This window comes from Sus scrofa, chromosome 12, assembly GCF_054392235.1.
Source record: "Sus scrofa isolate SSC_HxYL_T2T_F1_AM1 chromosome 12, Sscrofa_HxYL_maternal_Yorkshire_Landrace_v2.0, whole genome shotgun sequence".
In the NCBI taxonomy this organism is placed as follows: domain Eukaryota; kingdom Metazoa; phylum Chordata; class Mammalia; order Artiodactyla; family Suidae; genus Sus; species Sus scrofa.
Window position 1 is genome coordinate 41,602,501 of NC_139394.1, and position 17,136 is coordinate 41,619,636.

The 17,136-nt window shown below is 38.6% G+C and overlaps 1 protein-coding gene across 26 annotated transcripts in view; it reads right to left on the bottom strand.

Annotated features, from left to right (window-relative positions):
* Window positions 1-17,136, bottom strand: part of BCAS3 (BCAS3 microtubule associated cell migration factor) — a 580,731-nt gene that overhangs the window by 342,374 nt on the left and 221,221 nt on the right. For all 26 annotated transcript variants that reach the window (XR_014821299.1, XR_014821300.1, XR_014821301.1 and 23 more), the window contains one exon: window positions 5,679-5,829. Coding sequence is in view for 22 of the 26 variants with exons in the window: in XM_084985051.1 (XP_084841177.1) it covers window positions 5,679-5,829 (151 nt within the window). In the remaining 4 variants the exon portion in view is untranslated. The remainder of the gene's footprint in view (window positions 1-5,678; window positions 5,830-17,136) is intronic.

Sequence of the window (17,136 nt, forward strand, 5' to 3'; positions counted from 1 at the left end):
CCATGTCAAATATGCTTGTTAATTTCATTTTTAAAATGTGAGGAAAGGTATTTCACTGAAGCAAGGTTAGAGTAAATTAGGATTTCCACAGTGACCTGGAAAATTAAAAGCCTGTTTACTCATCACTCTGGTGACCTTGATGTGGCAATGAAAATTCTCAGTAAATATACAATTTGATGGAAATAATGCAAAAGAGCTAAGTGAAGTTTGAGAACTGGTCAGCGTAAAAAGTTTTTTAAATAAAAACAAAATAAGTACAACTTCAATATCTAATGGGAGAAATCAAATGATATAAAATATCTGGGATGTGCTTCAAATCTCAGCATATGTCAAAAACGGAAATTCAGGAAATACAGTGTGTTCTCCCAATATAAATATTACTTTTGGTAAAACAAAATACAAAATTCAAGATACAAAAAACAAAATTCAATGAAAATGCTACGTTTTTCAGATAATAAAACCACACACTATATTCTGAAAATCCTATGACCAAATGTTTGTATGACTTATTGTCATACTATAGGAATTATAAGCAGGAGTTCCTGTTTTGGCCCAGTGGTTAACGAATCCGATGGGGAACCATGAGGTTGCCAGTTCGATCCCTGGCCTCGCTCACTGGGTTAAGGCTCCGGCATTGCCGTGAGCTATGGTATAGGTCACAGACATGGCTCAGATCCTGCATTGCTGTGGTTCTGGCATAGGCTGGCGGCTACAGCTCCAATTGGACCCCTAGCCTTGGAACCTCCATATGCCGTGGCTGGGGTCCTAGAAAAGACAAAAAGACAAAAAAAAAAAAAAAAAAAAAAAAAGAATTATAAGTAAAATCACAATAGCAATTTCTCAATATAATCAACAACGCTTCAGAGAATGGCTTAAGAGTATGATGTCTTGGGAGTTCCCATTGTGGCTCAGTGGTTAACAAATCCGACTAGGAACCATGAGGTTGCGGGTTCGACCCCTGGCCTCACTCAGTGGGTTAAAGATCTGGCGTTGCCGTGAGCTGTGATGTAGGTCGCAGACACGGCTCAGATCTGGTGTTGCTGTGGCTGTGGTGTCGGGCGGCGGCTACAGCTCCAATTAGATCCCTAGCCTGGGAACTTCCACATGCCGCCAGAGCAGCCCTAGAAAAGGCAAAAAAAAAAAAAAAGAGTATGATGTCTTATAGTCTAGCAATAGCCACCGTCAAGTTATGAATACTATCATCAGAAGTGTTTATAGGTCACTGTAATCGTATTAATAGGAAAGGAAAAAAAGAATAGTAGGAGGGAAGCGGAAAAAAAGAAGTGGGGGGGGTAACTGATGGAGCACCAAAGCCCTGCCACAAGTAGAGAATTCATTACAAACAACTGTATGGAATAAAAAAAAAATACGATGTGGTTCTGGTGGGATGTGTGTATAGGTGTGTTTGCATGTGCAGGCATGCACATAGTGAGAAAGATAAATAATAAGGCAAATACGTTAAACTGTTAACATTTAGGAAATCTGGGTTTATAAGAATTCCTTTTACTGGTCTTGTAACTTTTTTGTTGTTAAGTCTGAATCTCTATCAAAATGTTTACAAATAGGAGTTAAGGATAGGGTCTTCTCACTCTTGGGGCTCAGGTTTGATTCCTAGCCCAGGAACTTCCACATGCCACAGGTACAGCAAAAAAAAAAAAAAAAAAAAATCTTGCAAATAAAAGCCACATTACACATTGTGGCTCAAATATTAATTATTCTCTCTAAACATTTCAATACAGGACATAGTAAAAAGAATTCAGAAATTTGACAAAAATAAAATGGTTTGAGAACTGAGATTAAAAAGTCCAGTAAACAATATGATTTGAGAATCTTGAATTAATATTAATTGCAAAGTGCATAATTCAAATTTGTATCACTTAATTCATTAATAAATATTTATTAAACTGTCTAGAATATAAGGAAGTATAATACACATGCTCTGAAAATCTAGGAATTGTGACTAAGTTTTTAAGAAGAAAAGAAAGCTCAGAATTTATCTAAATTCATAAAATATGGTAGCAATAGGGAGACACCAGATGATAAAGAGTTTCCACCCATCGAAGGACACAGTAAGAGTAGCAGGAAGAGTGAGTGTGTGAGAGAATTTATCTTTTTATTATGGAAAACTTCAAATATACATGGGGAATTCCTGGCATGGTGCAGCGGAAATGAATCTGACTAGGAACCATGAAGTTTCGGGTTTGATCCCTGGCCTCGCTCAGTAGGTTAAGGATCTGCTGTTGCTGTGTGCTGTGGTGTGGGTTGCAGACTCGGCTCGGATCTGGCGTTGCTGTGGCTGTGGTGTAGGCCGGCAGCTATAGCTCTGATTAAACCCCTAGCCTGGGAACCTCCATATGCCACGGGTGTGGCCCTAAAAAGCAAAAGAAAAAAAGAAAGAAAGAAAACTTCAACCATATACAAAAGTAAACTCACTTTCCAACCCTCCCCATAAACATTTTGAATTCTATTCTAACATCATACGATTCCAGGCTTAGAACTTTTATCACTATCTTAGAGATAAAATCAAGAGGAACAATTTTGAGTATGGTTGCGCTTAGACTCAAGAAAGACAGACAAGGAATTCCTGTTGTGGCGCAGTGGTTAATGAATCCGACTAGGAACCATGAGGTTGCGGGTTCGGTCCCTGCCCTTGCTCAGTGGGTTAACGATCCGGCGTTGCCGTGAGCTGTGGTGTAGGTTGCAGACGTGGCTCGGATCCTGCGTTGCTGTGGCTCTGGCGTAGGCCGGTGGCTACAGCTCCGATTCGACCCCTAGCCTGGGAACCTCCATATGCCGTGGAAGCGGCCCAAAGAAATAGCAAAAAGACAAAAAAAAAAACAGACAAAAAGACTCATAAAAACTATACAATTAGACAATGCTGGGTTGGATCAGGGAGGTACAATTAGATACTGACTGACTTTTTGCGTGGAAAAAATAACTTTTTTTTTTTTCCTTTTCCTTTTTACAGCCACACATGTGGCATATGGAAGTGTCCGGGCTAAGGGTCAAACCCAAGCTGCAGCTGCCAGCCGACAACACAGCTCAAGGCACCGCCAGATCCTTAACCCACTGAGCGGGGCCAGGGAGCAAACCTGAGCCCTCATGGATACTTGCTGGATTCATAACCCACTGAGCCACAATGGGAACTCTGGTAAAAATAACTTTAAGATTACGATTCAAGATTTAGTCCCCTTTTTATTTGATTCTAAAGCCCAAAAACGTATCATTATACACAGAATAAAAATGAGCTACCTGTGGAGGTCCCATAGTGCCACTGCAGAAACAAAGCAGACCAGAAACCATGAGGTTGCAGGATCGATCCCTAGCCTCTCTCAGTGGGATAAGGATCTGGCATCTGGCGTAGGTCGCAGATGCGGCTTGGTTCTGGCATTGCTGTGGCTATGGCATAGGCTGGCACCTGTAGCTCTGATTAGACCCCTAGCCTACGAACCTCCATATGCTGTGGGTGCAACCCTAAAAAGCAAAAAAAAGAGCTACCTGTAAATATAAGTCCATAACCTCTTTACTATTCATAGCCTCTCTTATTTATCTCATTTTAAAATAGAGAAACCAGGACTCAGCCATAAAAAGAATGAAATAATGCCATTTGCAGCAACATGGATGGACCTAGAGAATATCACACTGAGTGAAGTAAATCAGACAGAGAAAGAGAAACATCATATGACATCACTTAGATGTCAAATCTAATCTAAAAATGACACAAATGAACTCATTTACAAAATAAAAACAGACTCCTAGATTTCAAAATCAGACTGGGGGAAGGGATAAATTAGGAGGGTGGTATTAACATACACCACTGTATATAAAACAGATACCTAACAAGGACCTACTGTATAGCACAGGGAACTCTACTCAATGTTCTGTAATAACCTATATGGGAAAAGAATATACAACTGATTCACGTTGCTATACACCTGAAACTAACACAACATTGTAAATGAACTGTACTCCAACACGGTTTTTTAATTAAAAAAATAGAGAAACTAAAAGAGGAAAGGGAAGTAACGATTCTATTTAAAAACTGGAATCAATTTTTTAAAATACAGCTAAGTGATCTGTATCATAAAATGTCTCATTTAGGAGCTGGGTCTGCTGTGTGTCTTCCCCCCTTTTTCCCCTCAATATACCACAAACTCAACTTCTGCATTCAGCAATGGGACCCCTTTATAGATAAATACCATTACACAAGGCAGAGAGTCAATCTTGCTGTTCTGGCAAAATCAGGAATTCAAAGGCCTGGTCCCTGAGAGTGAGTACTTCTTCTCACACAAGTATCTTCTATAAACACTTTACCACCTAGCACAACAATATTAAAACCCACTGATACAGCAGCCAAATAACTGAATCTATTCCTTTAGGTGGAAAAATCTCAAAGGCTGTTTTTGAAACCATGATGGAGTTTTCTCCTGAATACAGAATTTTAAGAGAGTAGTTCCATTTCAAATTAGGTTAAACCACAGGATTGCTTATTGATGAAAATACGTAATTTGGCTACAGACATATATGTAGCTTCAGAATTGTCATATAATTGAATATATAATGATATCTAAGACATGGTAATTTAATTTCAGGAACCCAAAGAAGTGATAATTTTAATATTCCTAAGAGAAAGGAATTTAAAAAAATTTTTAAATAGCTGAAACAGCACAAGGAGTTCCCTTCGTGGCTCAGCAGTAAAAAACCCAACTAGTATCCATGAGGACTCAGGGTGGATTCCTGGCCCCACTCAGTGGGTTAAGGATCTGGAGTTGCCATGAGCTGCAGCATAGGTCGCAGACATGGCTCAGATCCCATGTTGCTGTGGATGTGGCATAACCCAGCAGCTGTGGCCCTAAAAATTAAAAAAAAAAACAAAAACAAAAACTACAGAGCACACAGATCATAAGTGAGTCATCAAAAGCCTTTGAGGATGTTAATGACCAATCTGAGTCAAGTCCAAAGCCTAGGACTCTGGGCTTTATATCACATTATCCTGACACTAATAATAGACTACTATATGTAAATTTTGTACCTCAATATAGTTTGTAGTTTTTTTTAGGGCCGCATCTGCGGCATATGGAAGTTCCTAGGCTAGGGGTCAAACTGGAGCTGCAGCTGCCAATCTCCACCACAGCCACAGCAATGCCAGCTCCTTAACCAACTGAGCAAGGCCAGGGATCAAACTTGCAGCCTCATGGATACTAGTCTGGTTTGTTACCACTGAGCCACCATAGACACTCCAGATTTTTTTTAGTATTAGAAATATGGTTGTATTACTTAGTTCTCACCTTGTATTTGTGTTGGTCAAAAGTCGGGGGTGATTATAAATTCAGATCATGTCCACAAAAGCAAGAAACTGAAACTGTACTCCTTTCAGACAAAAAACCACAAGGCAGCAACTCTAAGACCAAGTACATGGATCTGGTTTGTATTAGCCAATACTAGTTTTCACAACTTGTCACTGCTTTGTTTTTTTCTAGGAATGTGTGTGTACATGGTTGTGTATGAATGGGTTTGTGTCTGTTCTATACTCTGCTCTTAATCTGCTGCCATTGAGTTTCATGTGGGCTGGAAATGAAGAACATAATCGAAACCACCCAAAGCAAAAGTATGCTTTATTTTCACATATTAAACCCTCTAAAAAAGCTATTCAAAAAGAATCAAGCCTGAGGCCTTACCCTGTTCGTTTGGTGATGGTCCCCAATGTCATCGGCTGCTTGATTTGTGCAAGAGGCATCAATACCATCAGGCTGGGGAGAGGAGAGAGCCGAGGGTTGCCAGGGTTGTTGTTGGCAAAATTATTGTAGGAGTCTTGGCTATTGAGTTTCCCTATGAAGAGAAAAAAAAAAAAAAAAAAAAAAGACAAGCATCACCAAGCTTCCTTCTCTGATAGGATTTGCACTGACTCCACTAATCTTTTAAGAAAGTTATCAAAGGCAGAATAGATTTGAAAAGAATCAAGGCTGTATGGATAGGGAGCAAAAAGAAACAAAACAAAAGGACTTTGGTAAGACCAAAAGTGCCTGGATTTATAAACAAAGACTTTAGTCTTTAAAGAGGACTGGGAATTCCTGCTCTGGCGGAATGGGATCTGCAGTGTCTCTGGAGTGCTGGAACTTGTTAAAATCACTTATTGGAGTTCCCATCGTGGCTCAGTGGTTAATGAACCTAGCATCCATGAGGACATGGGTTCCATCCCCGGCCCAACAGAGTGGATTAAGGATCCAGTGTTGCCGCAGCTGTGGTGTAGGTCACAACGACGACTTGGATCTAATATCCCTCGGGGTTGGCAAAAATAAAAAAATATATATATAAATAAGAGGAGGATTGGAGGATACAAAATTGGATAGATGTTAAATGGTTAGAACAAATAATAGTATGGTGCTATAAAGAAATGGAAGATAGTAAGAGGAAATAAAATGGAATGATCTAAATTAGTTTAAAGGAAGCATGGAATGTTTCCCTAAACAAGCTTGAGAGTAAGTGGGGAGAATATTCCAGCCATGGCAACCTGTGAAGGCTCAGAAGGCAGAAGAAACATGAGTCATAGGGATGTGTAATCAGAGAGTACAGGGGACATAGGACGAGACTAACCACAGTCAGCAGGCAAAAACATTGCCTTCCCCCCAAAATGCACCACTCCCCACCATAAAATTTGAAAACAGAAATCAACACATTTCTCTTTATTTTATGCCAGCATTAACATCAAAAATGAAAATAATAGGCAATATGACTCATTAACAACCAGGAAAAAACTCAGTGCAATAACATCTGATCTGCAGTGAAATTACTCTTCTCTCAGCAATAAGCCAAACTCCTCTTATGCATTTACCTTTTTTTCCTCTCCATGGCTTTACATTTTCCAGAATGCCCTTTGAATGAAATCACAAAATAGGTAGCTTATGGAGTCTTGCTTCTTTCACTTGCCAGTAAATGCCTGAGATTCATCCACTACATTTTCTTGAATGTGTCAGTTCTTTCCTCTTTATTCCTGAGTATGATCCCATTGTATGGAAGTACTTCTGTTTTTTATCCAGTTATTGACAAAAGGACATTTGGTTTGGTTTCAGCTTTTGCTTATTCTGAATAAAGCTGCTATAAACATTTGTGAACAGGTTTTTATATGAATGTAATTTTTATAGAACATATATTAATAAGTATTCTAGGAATGGAGTTGCTCATCAGAGCAAATGAATGTTTGCATGGACATAATAATTGTCTGTTTAAGGTTATGAGAAAACACCAAACAGTTTGACAAAGCAGCTGATCCATTTCACATTCCCACCAGCAAAGTATAACAGCTCCAGTTCTTCTGCACCCTCACCAGAATTTGGTATTATCACTCTTTTTAATTTTCGCTATTCTGGCTTTTCCTTGGATTTCTCGAATGGTTAAAATGGTTGAGCTTGTTGTGGTTATCCATGTACTTATTGGTCATCCATATATTGTATCTGGTAAAGTGAGTGCTGAAAGTTTTTGCCAGTTTTAAAAACTGAGTTAATATTTTTGCTGAGATATAATTCATATGCCACGAAATTCACCCTTTTCAAGTATACAATTCTATGATGCTGCATATATTCAACAGAGTAGTACAACCATGATCCCTATTTAATTTCAGAGCATTCTCATCACCCAAAAAGAAAGCTATACTCATTATCGGTCACTCTTCCTTTGTCTCACCCATGACTGTTTGACATCCAGTAATTCTGGATTTGCCTATTCTGGATATTTCATTTAGATGGAATCACACAATGTGGCCTTTTACGAGTGCTTTCTTTCATTACGTTTTCAAGGTTTATCCACATTGTGTCACGTGTCAAAAGTTCATTCCTTTTAATGGCTGAATAATATTCTATTATATGGGTATTTCACATTTATACCAATTGATGACTATTTGGGTTGTTTTAACAGGCTACTATGAATAATGCTTCCATGAACATCGGTGCACAAGTTAGCAGATGGAATTGTGTTTTCAATTTTCTCAGGTATATACACCTAGGAGTGGAATTGATGGGCCTATATTTAACCTTTTGAGGAACTGCTAAACTGTGGCTGCACCATTGTGTGAGGGGCCCAAACTCTCCACATCCTCAAAAATACTTGCTATGATCTGTTTTATTTTATCTATCCTAAGGCTGTGAAGTGGTATCTCATTGTAGTTTTTTTTGTTGTTGTTGTTGTTTTGTCTTTTCTAGGGCTGCACCCGAAGCATATGGAGGTTCCCAGGTTAGGAGTCCAATTGGAGCTGTAGCCAGTGGCCTATGCCAGAGCCACAGCAACGTGGGATCCAAGCTGTGTCTGCAACCTACACCACGGCTCATGGCAACGCTGGATCCTTAACCCACTGAGTGAGGCCAGGGATGAACCTGCAACCTCATCGTTCCTAGTCAGATTCATTAACCACTGAGCCATGACAGGAACTCCAAGAGTTGAATATATTCTCACAAATATACATCCTTTATCAAATACATGATTTACAAAGATTTTCTCCCATTCCATGCGTTATCTTTTCACTTTCTTCATTGTGTGTTCAAAGCATAAAAGTTTTTAATTTTGCTGAAGTTTAATTGATATATTTTCTTCAGTTGCTTGTGCTTTTGCGGTCATATCTAAGAAACTATTGCCTAATCCAAGGACACAATGATTTAACCTATGTTCTCTTCTAAGAATTTCATATTTTTAGCTCTTACATTTAGGTCTCTGATCCATTTTGAATTAAATATTATAAAGGGTGTGAGGTAGGGGTTCAATGCCATTCTTTTGAATGTTGAATATCCACTTGTTTCAGCATCACTTGTTGAAAAGACTATTCTTTCAGATCCCAATGGATTGTCCAGGCACCCTTGCTGAAAAATTTCAAAGCCTTATGGAAATCCGAAAAACAAACAAAATGATCTTAATTTTCTGATTCTGTATGAATCATAAAAAGGAATTATTTATGGATCCTATTCTTAAAAGCTCTTAATATATTATGGTCATAAGCAGATACATGATTTTCAAATATTTTCCATCCACCTTGTCTTTAAAAACTTGAAACTTGTCTTCTGTTACAGATCTTTTAACAAGCAAGGTTTTTTTTTCACAAACCCCACTTTCTGAATGCTTTGTACATCTGCGTTACAAAAATTCAATCTAAAAACTTTTTAACTTTTATATTTTACATATATATGATTCATATCATTTACATTATATGATATAGTTAACGTTATTGTAAGGTATGAAATGTGATAAATGTGATTTCTTTAAAAAAATTTAATAATGAAATGAAACAAATGAAAGCAACTGAAACAAAAATCTCTAAAGTTTAAAAGACATTTAAAGCAACCTTAACAAATATACATTTAGAATTTTTTTGTTTTGTAACCAGTGTCTTCAAAACAGTACCTGTAATGTCTATTACTTTTATACTGTGATACTTGAAGCCTGAGGCAAAGCAGGATCCATGACCTCTTTCATTTTTTCCCATTTAACTGTTATCCTGGCCTAAAGACAAACTGCGAGCTAGACTTTATTGAGCTGAAGTGTTATGTCAATTTACACTGCTATCTTAACATAAACAGAAATCACACATAATCAGGAGTTCCCACTGTGGCACAGCGGGATTGTCAGCATCTTGGGAGCGCTGGGACGCAGGTTCGATCTGAGCCCAGCACAGTGGGTTAAGGAAGGATCCGGCGTTGCCACAGCTGCAACTTAGGTTACATCTGTGGCTCGGATCTTATCCCTGGCCCAGGATATAAAAAAAGAAAAGAAAAGAAATCACATACAGTCAGTGAAAAGAAAGAGACCAGCATATCAGCAGGGAACACACTATACTGTAGAACAGAAGCACCCACTGGGACATAAATTATTTCTAAATTATTTGGTGTCACCACCTTGTAAGTCTACAGCTACAAGTTAAAAAACCAGCCAGAAAGAAGGGTATCGAGTACAGAGGCAGAAGCTGAGATTACTTCATCAAAGTCCTCTTCAGAAAAAATACACACGGAATCAGAAAATTAAGATCGTTTTGTTTGTTTTTTGGATTTCCATAAGGCTTTGAAATTTTGCCGTTTGGGGATGACTTCTAAAATAACCATTACATAAACCCTTGCCCAGATATACACACACAGAACTCATTGAAGATGATACTTTAACTTGTAAAACTTCACTAACCCTTGTTCGGTCACCTTTTCCCAAGAAAGAATAAGGACTGTTATTATTCTGTACCACATAAGAAAAAAAGAAAGAGAAAAATTATGTTGAATCCCTTTTTTTCCTAAAACAGTCAGTGGTGTGTTGCCCTTGTTTGACGGATCATTATATCCAACAAAACTTGCTGCTTTCACCTGTATACCATCCACAAAGATGCCAGCTGGGATTTTGATACGGATCAGGCTGAAACCGTCGTTCAGTATAGGGAGTATTACTATCTTGACTATTAAGTCTTCCGAGCCAAGAACATGGGATGTCTTCCCACTTATTTACACATCCTTTAATTTCTTTGACTATTGTTTGGATCCGAATCTGATTTGGATTGGAAATCAGACGGCAACATGAAATTTGTCAGAAGCTAATGAAATTCAAAGACTGTTTCACACACACATTTCACAACTGGTCATCAAAATTTGTTAAATGCCTTAGCCTCAGATCGCACACTGTGAGGATGGCATTCTTTGTTGTCACAAAGCTTACAGTCTAATATGCATGAAACAGGAATAATTAAGTGCTAATTGCCTAGTACTAAAGATAAGTACACATGGGATCAATTATTTGGAGAAGAGATCATGGAGCAGCTGGGATGTGACCTAGCCTTTGAAAGATGGGTAAAATATGGAGAAGAACAGAAATATTCTGAGGATGAAGGATCACAGGAAGAGCAGAGGGTGTCAAGTGACGCCCCAGATGCAAGCAACAGTAAGGAATCTCTACCTAGAGGAGAGAAGTATAATGGCGAGCGATGGGAAGAGAAAATATTTCCATTTTAGAAGAACACTGCAACTGAGGCAGAGGCGTAGGAACTTAGGTACCTAAATTCTTCAGCAAGGGAACAGTAGCGATTTTGAGATCACTGAACTTTACAGATAGGATGAGTGGTTGAGAAAAACGAAGTGATTCACTAAGAAGCGCCAAATCTTGAGGTTTAGTTCGCCACGACTTAAAACCCTTCATGGGCTCACCAGAATAAAGAACAATCTCAGGGGAGCGTACAAAGTTTCCCACCTATCCTTCTCTGCCTGCTTTTGTATTGTCAAGCTACACCCAAGTATTTACGAGCTGTTATTCTTGTTGTCTGTATTCATGACGTAGCCTCTGAAACTCAGCCCATCTGAAAGGGTAAAGGAGTTGGGCAGATTTTATGTTCGTAAGAACAGGGCACTGTCTGACTTGTATTTTACTATGTGGCAAGCAAATTATAAAAATAGCTTTGACGAAGGACTAAACATGTTATTAAAATGGTCAACAATGACAAGGTCCAGAAAGGCAAACTCCGAGAAAGCCACCGACTCTGGTAATCTTCAATAGGATAGCTTCATTAAAGAGCTAAAAAAAAAAAAGTCAGACAGAAAGGGGTATGTAAAGGTGTAAAGGGAGCAGTGATAGGAAATGATGAAGGTAATGGATACAGAACACAGATTTAAGGACTTTGGGGCTGAAGAGAAGACACTGACAAGATGGGGTACTGTACCAGGCAAAGGTTTCATTCAATACTCATTCTTTCAATTCACATTTTTTTGAGCCTTGGTATGAGGCCCTGTTCTTCTCCTGCATGAAAAAGTCCAAGGGACTCCTTGAGTTCATAACATAATGAGATAGAAAGACTATATGCCTTTAGGGAAGACATGCTAATAAAGATATCTGCAAGATGTCTCAGGAACAAAAAGGAAGATGTTTTCATTGCTGTGGTTTTAAAGAGACAACGTTTTTAAAAATTACAAATTTTGGAGTTCCCGCTGCGGCTCTGTGGATTAAGAATCAGAATTTGGTGGCAAAGGTCGCTGTGAAGGCATGGGTTTGATACCCAGCCCGGGAACTTCCATATGGCATGAGTGTAGCCATAAAACATTAAAAAAAAAAAAAAAAAAAGAGTCCCGTTGTGGCACAGAAGAAACAAATCCAACTAGGAACCATGAGGATGCAGGTTCGATCCCCCATCCCTGACCTCCCTCAGTGGATTAAGGATCCGATGTTGCCATGAGCTGTGGTGTAGGTTGCAGACATGGCTCAGATACCGAGTTGCTGTGGCTGTGGTGTAGGCCTGCAGCTGTAGCTCTGATTCAACCCCTTAGCCTGGGAACCTCCATATGCCATGGGTGTGGCCCTAAAAAAAAAAAAAAAAGGAGTACTGAGGAAGGAACTTGTATCTTCTCACCTTTACTTCTTTAACAGAAAATGAAAGATGAGAGATATATGAACAATTCCATCAGAAATTAGTAAAATGAGGGAACTAGCTTGACAAGAAATCTAACTCATATGTAAAGATCTATGAGTAAAAATATATGGTAAAAACAAACTTTAAAAATGAGGGTTCATACTGAATCAATCAAATACACAAAAAGAGTATAACGACCCTTTCTTCCCCTTTCAGTTGTTCAAAAGTCTTTGTTGAAAAATGACTTTCAGTATCTCTTCCAGTATCCGTGTCATGGATTTTCCTTGTAAATGCAGCTAGAATCTGACAAACATCCAGATTTATCCTTCACAAAAACTGAAGAGTCCTCCAGAGCAGGAGCATTGTCTTGCTAGTCAGTGACAGCTCAATAAATGTTTGCTTGATGGATGAAGAGATATTGTTTTTCTCTTACCCAGGAAGTATAGAAAAATATAGCTCTATGATCTTTAGAAAAAAAAAGAATTTTGGAGGGGACCCAATATTCTTCAGAAGAGATAGATATGATGGAATCCATGGCTTTGACTATTCTGCTTAGTCTCAGGTTGACTCAGCCAGGGGTCTAGATTTGGCAACTTTGAATAGATCTTCAAACACTTTGTTGCATGGTTCTAACAAACCTAAATTTTCGAGCCAGCATTTTTCATTAAGCCTGAAGCTTCTTAATATAATGAGGTTCAGCAGAAGAAACCTGTAGTATCCGAAGCCTTGGACATGGATTAAGTCTGTCCCTCTATCTTATGCTTCTGGACAGAGAGACAGCAGCACTATTTCTTTGCTCCACTTTTTAGGCACAGACATGATAGTAACAGTAAAATTAAAAATTTCTGAGATCAGTGAAGAGTCACTACATACATTCTAAAGGTCACCTTCACTAACCACTCTTTACTATATATTCTCTTTATTGTATGAACACAGTGAAAAAGCAGCGGCTGTTTGAAGTTTTGGTAGTGAGCTTCATAAAATCTTAAAATACATATATTTCACACACCATTATACTTTCAAAGTCCAGCTGGGACAAGACCTGTAAGTGACAAATGCCATGAGAATGGATATTCTCACAGTATTTCTGGCACATCCAAACAGAGGAAGTCCCAAAAATCTCATGAGAAAATAAGCTCTTTTAAAACTCTCATCCCAGTTTTTTGGGCTTACTCTCTATAGATAAACTTCCATAAGCCTTCAGGCTTTTGAGTCTTTAACCAAATCCACTAGAGCTTTGATCCTTTAGAGGTTTACCAGTACCCAAGATAGACGGAGTTCTCCTAGGGGAAAAAAAAATCCCAAGTTCCATTAAAATGGTTTCTCAATAAATTAAAGCAGGAATTCTATTTGGGAATAGAAAATCATTGAAAAATCGGAATTTTAAAAAATCCTTTGATGTTTAAAGCGAGGATATTCTGTTTTGTTTTCAATTGTTTATTTGTTTACAGTTATTGTTTTTAATGCTACCGTACAAAGCATTAAACCAGAACAGTTCACAGTGGGGCTGAACCACTGATTTTTTTTGTGTTTACTTGTATACGTTTGCATCTTTGAAAAAGGAATTATGAAAACAACCCCAGTGCCCCCCCCCTTTTTTTCCTTTCTTTTTTGCCTTTTGGGGGAAGGATACCTTCAGGTACCTTGGGGCGAGGCAGTCTCAGTTTCCACATTAACATACAGCACCACTGTCTGTGGGTGAGCTTGCCGTGGAATCACCTCTGTTTCCTAAAAATGTTGCTAACTTCAAAATGCCACCTTATCATTGATGCACTGTCCCCAAGTATGTTTTCCCAGACATTCTATACAAAAAAAAAAAAAAAACCACAGAGGAAAAATGGATTAAGTTGAGGATAAAAGTAAAAGAGAGAAAAATAACAATGGGCTTTGTTGCTGCAGTGGGGGAACAGCTTGTCAGGTCAGCTTTGCAGAGGCATATTCCCAAACCGGTCATCATTAACGGACTCACTTCCACAGGAAAAAAGAGGGAAAAAAAAGACAGAGTCTGAAAACTCCGGACAAAAGAAATCCCTGCAGACAAAGTAAAAACAAATTAAAAGACCCATTATAAAACACAGATGCTACAAGGAAAATAAACTTTCCAAGATTTACTGGGCTTTGACAAACTTGAACATTTGTGGAAAAGACATCAGCAACAACTCCCAGGTAATGTAGCTGCAAAGCTAGACTCCTTTCTGTTTTATCTTTACCCTCCCTACAGAAGCTGCCAGGTTGGTATTCTTAGCTTCTGAATGCAGTGATGTGAGAACATGTGAATGTGGCAAACTGCCAGCCACAAGAAATCTCTAAAGCCAGCAAGATCCTGCAATTATTGACCATTTCAGATCATGCAAAATATGGAAGTTAATGTTGGTGTATCTGTGTGTACACCCGCACTTCTTCCTAAATACGAACCAAAGAGGAAAAATAAGACAAAAACAAGACAAATAATACAAAATTATCATACGCCTACACCCGGCTCTTTAAAAAATTTCCCTATCTCACCATCCTATGAAGGAAGAGAAATAAGAGCAATTTATAGATGAGAAAGTACCTTAAAATGGTAACGCATCAGTGAGAAAGAGAAAAGTTTTTATTGTAAGTTTCCAGAGGCACAAGTTATAGATTATTGCTACTGGGGTTCAAAGGAAGATTCCATTAATAGAAGGTGTGAGACATGAAGAACTGCAGTGGAATAAAGTGGACCAAAAGATGCAGTGTGTAGAGGATAAAGAAGCATTGTCATGTGCTGTCCTTGAGGCTACAGGGATAAATACAAAAATGGCCCAGATCGTGTGTAAAAAAGCCAAAGGACAGTAGGCAGTGGGAGGGTGCCCTCGGGGAGAGCACAGCTATTAGGAGGTCTGCGTTACCTTCTCACGTTGTGAACCTTCTCAGCAACACAGACTTGCTTTATTTTAGGGACTCCCACTTTCTGAAGGTTTACAGTAGAAACATATCAAACATACTGAGACTCCTACAACAGTGGAAAATTCTATTCTCATCACCTTCCTACACATCTATCCACTCTTATTCTGGGACAGGAGCCTCCCAGTGAAGTGTCCTTGGTCTGCTAATATTGTGAACACTTCATTTTGCATTTGGGTTCATGAGGCCCCCTGAGCGCCAGTGTGGAGGGAGGTGAGCACCTGGCACTCCTGAGACGGTAACTCCATAGGAAGACCCCTATGCCCAAGTATCTCATTATCGTCCTGCTTCCAACAGCTTCCTTACGCTGAGACCTCATGTAGATGGTCTATTCCCAACATCATGTCTTTCTACACTAAAAACTGGGTATTAAGTTCGTATGGGGCTTTTTTGGTGCTTTCTGCTTTCCAAAGAAGACCAAAATGTTTGGTCTGCTTTTAATATCCTGCTGTGGAATTGACAGGATAAAAAATCCAAAATATACCAATGAGTTTAACTAAGTTAACTCTGTAGTTGAAAAGCTCCCGACTTCTTGACTCTGTCAAAAAGAGTACAATGGTAGCTTGTTCTGAAACAATCACTGGAAATCTGGGCTCTGAAAAGTTAAAAACACTGCTTAGCTCTTGCTTGCCATCTAATTTAACATTAAAGCTTTCTCAGCCAAACACTCGATAATTATTTAATCAAAACCAAATAAAGTTCGTGCCGAATATATAAAAAGTATCCTGTGCAAATGGGAATTTCCTGAATGTGGGTTGTTTGGGGTTGACATGGGAGTCTCTATTTCTCTGTCTTTCTCTCTCATTTTTTCCCTTTCCCTAGACGAGAATGACAAGCTTCCCAGCTGCAGTTCCAGGACTTTCACCCTCCTTTTTGACCTTTTCTCAGGCCTATTCCAGTATAATCTGTAATCTACTCAAGTAGGAAGAGGAAACAGCAGCGCCCTGGTGAGAAACAGTGCCTTCTGACCCACATACCAAACTGGGCGGAAGCAATGCTTGTTCACAGGAGCCAAGGAGAGTGGAACATACAATTAAAAGAAAATGAATAATATATACATTTTTTTAAAAAGACTGTTCACAGAACAACCAAACAGTTTAGGTGACAAAGTGCAAGACAGAAAGAGTTCAAAGACAATTCTGACTAGGTTCTGACTTGTTTCTCCCAGGAACTTTTTTGGAGTGATGAAGCCAAAGTACTGCAAATCTTTATGCATTTCAAACTAAAACACTTGTTGCTTTTTCGAGTAAACAGTCTAGAGTATTAACAGACATTACTATAGGGCCTTGGGGCGAGGGGAGCTGGGAAGGTAGGAAGAGAAATCCCCCTGAAAAATTGACCTGAAAACAAGAATCCAATCCTTTTTGTGTGGGGGGTGGGGGGTGGGGGGAGAGCCAAGATGGGGATTGAGGTTTTTAATGATATTGTCATCACTCTTCCTACGACATACAAAGTAACTGCATGGAACTTTGTACGAGTGGTTAGTAAGTGTCAGCAGAATGAAAACGTCACAATTTGGAGAACTGAAATCACACTGATTATTAAATATTTATCAATACATAAGTTTATAAATAATCAAGTCAACAATTTGCTAAGTGGTTTCATTTTCTAGTCTGAATACATGGCCACCAGTTAACTATTATCTTAATGTGTTCATGTCTATTACATGTAAATGTGAGTTTTTCTTTCCTTAAATCTAAAACTGAATAAGTTTAGAAAATTTATACGTAAAAGTTAAAAGTCAAAATATGCTACTCCAAAAAGATCCAAAAATGAGCCTAGAAAGGGAGATGAGATCAAGAGTTAGAAACAATAGTTATAAAAATACAAATGGGGAAAAAAGAAATATTTCCCAA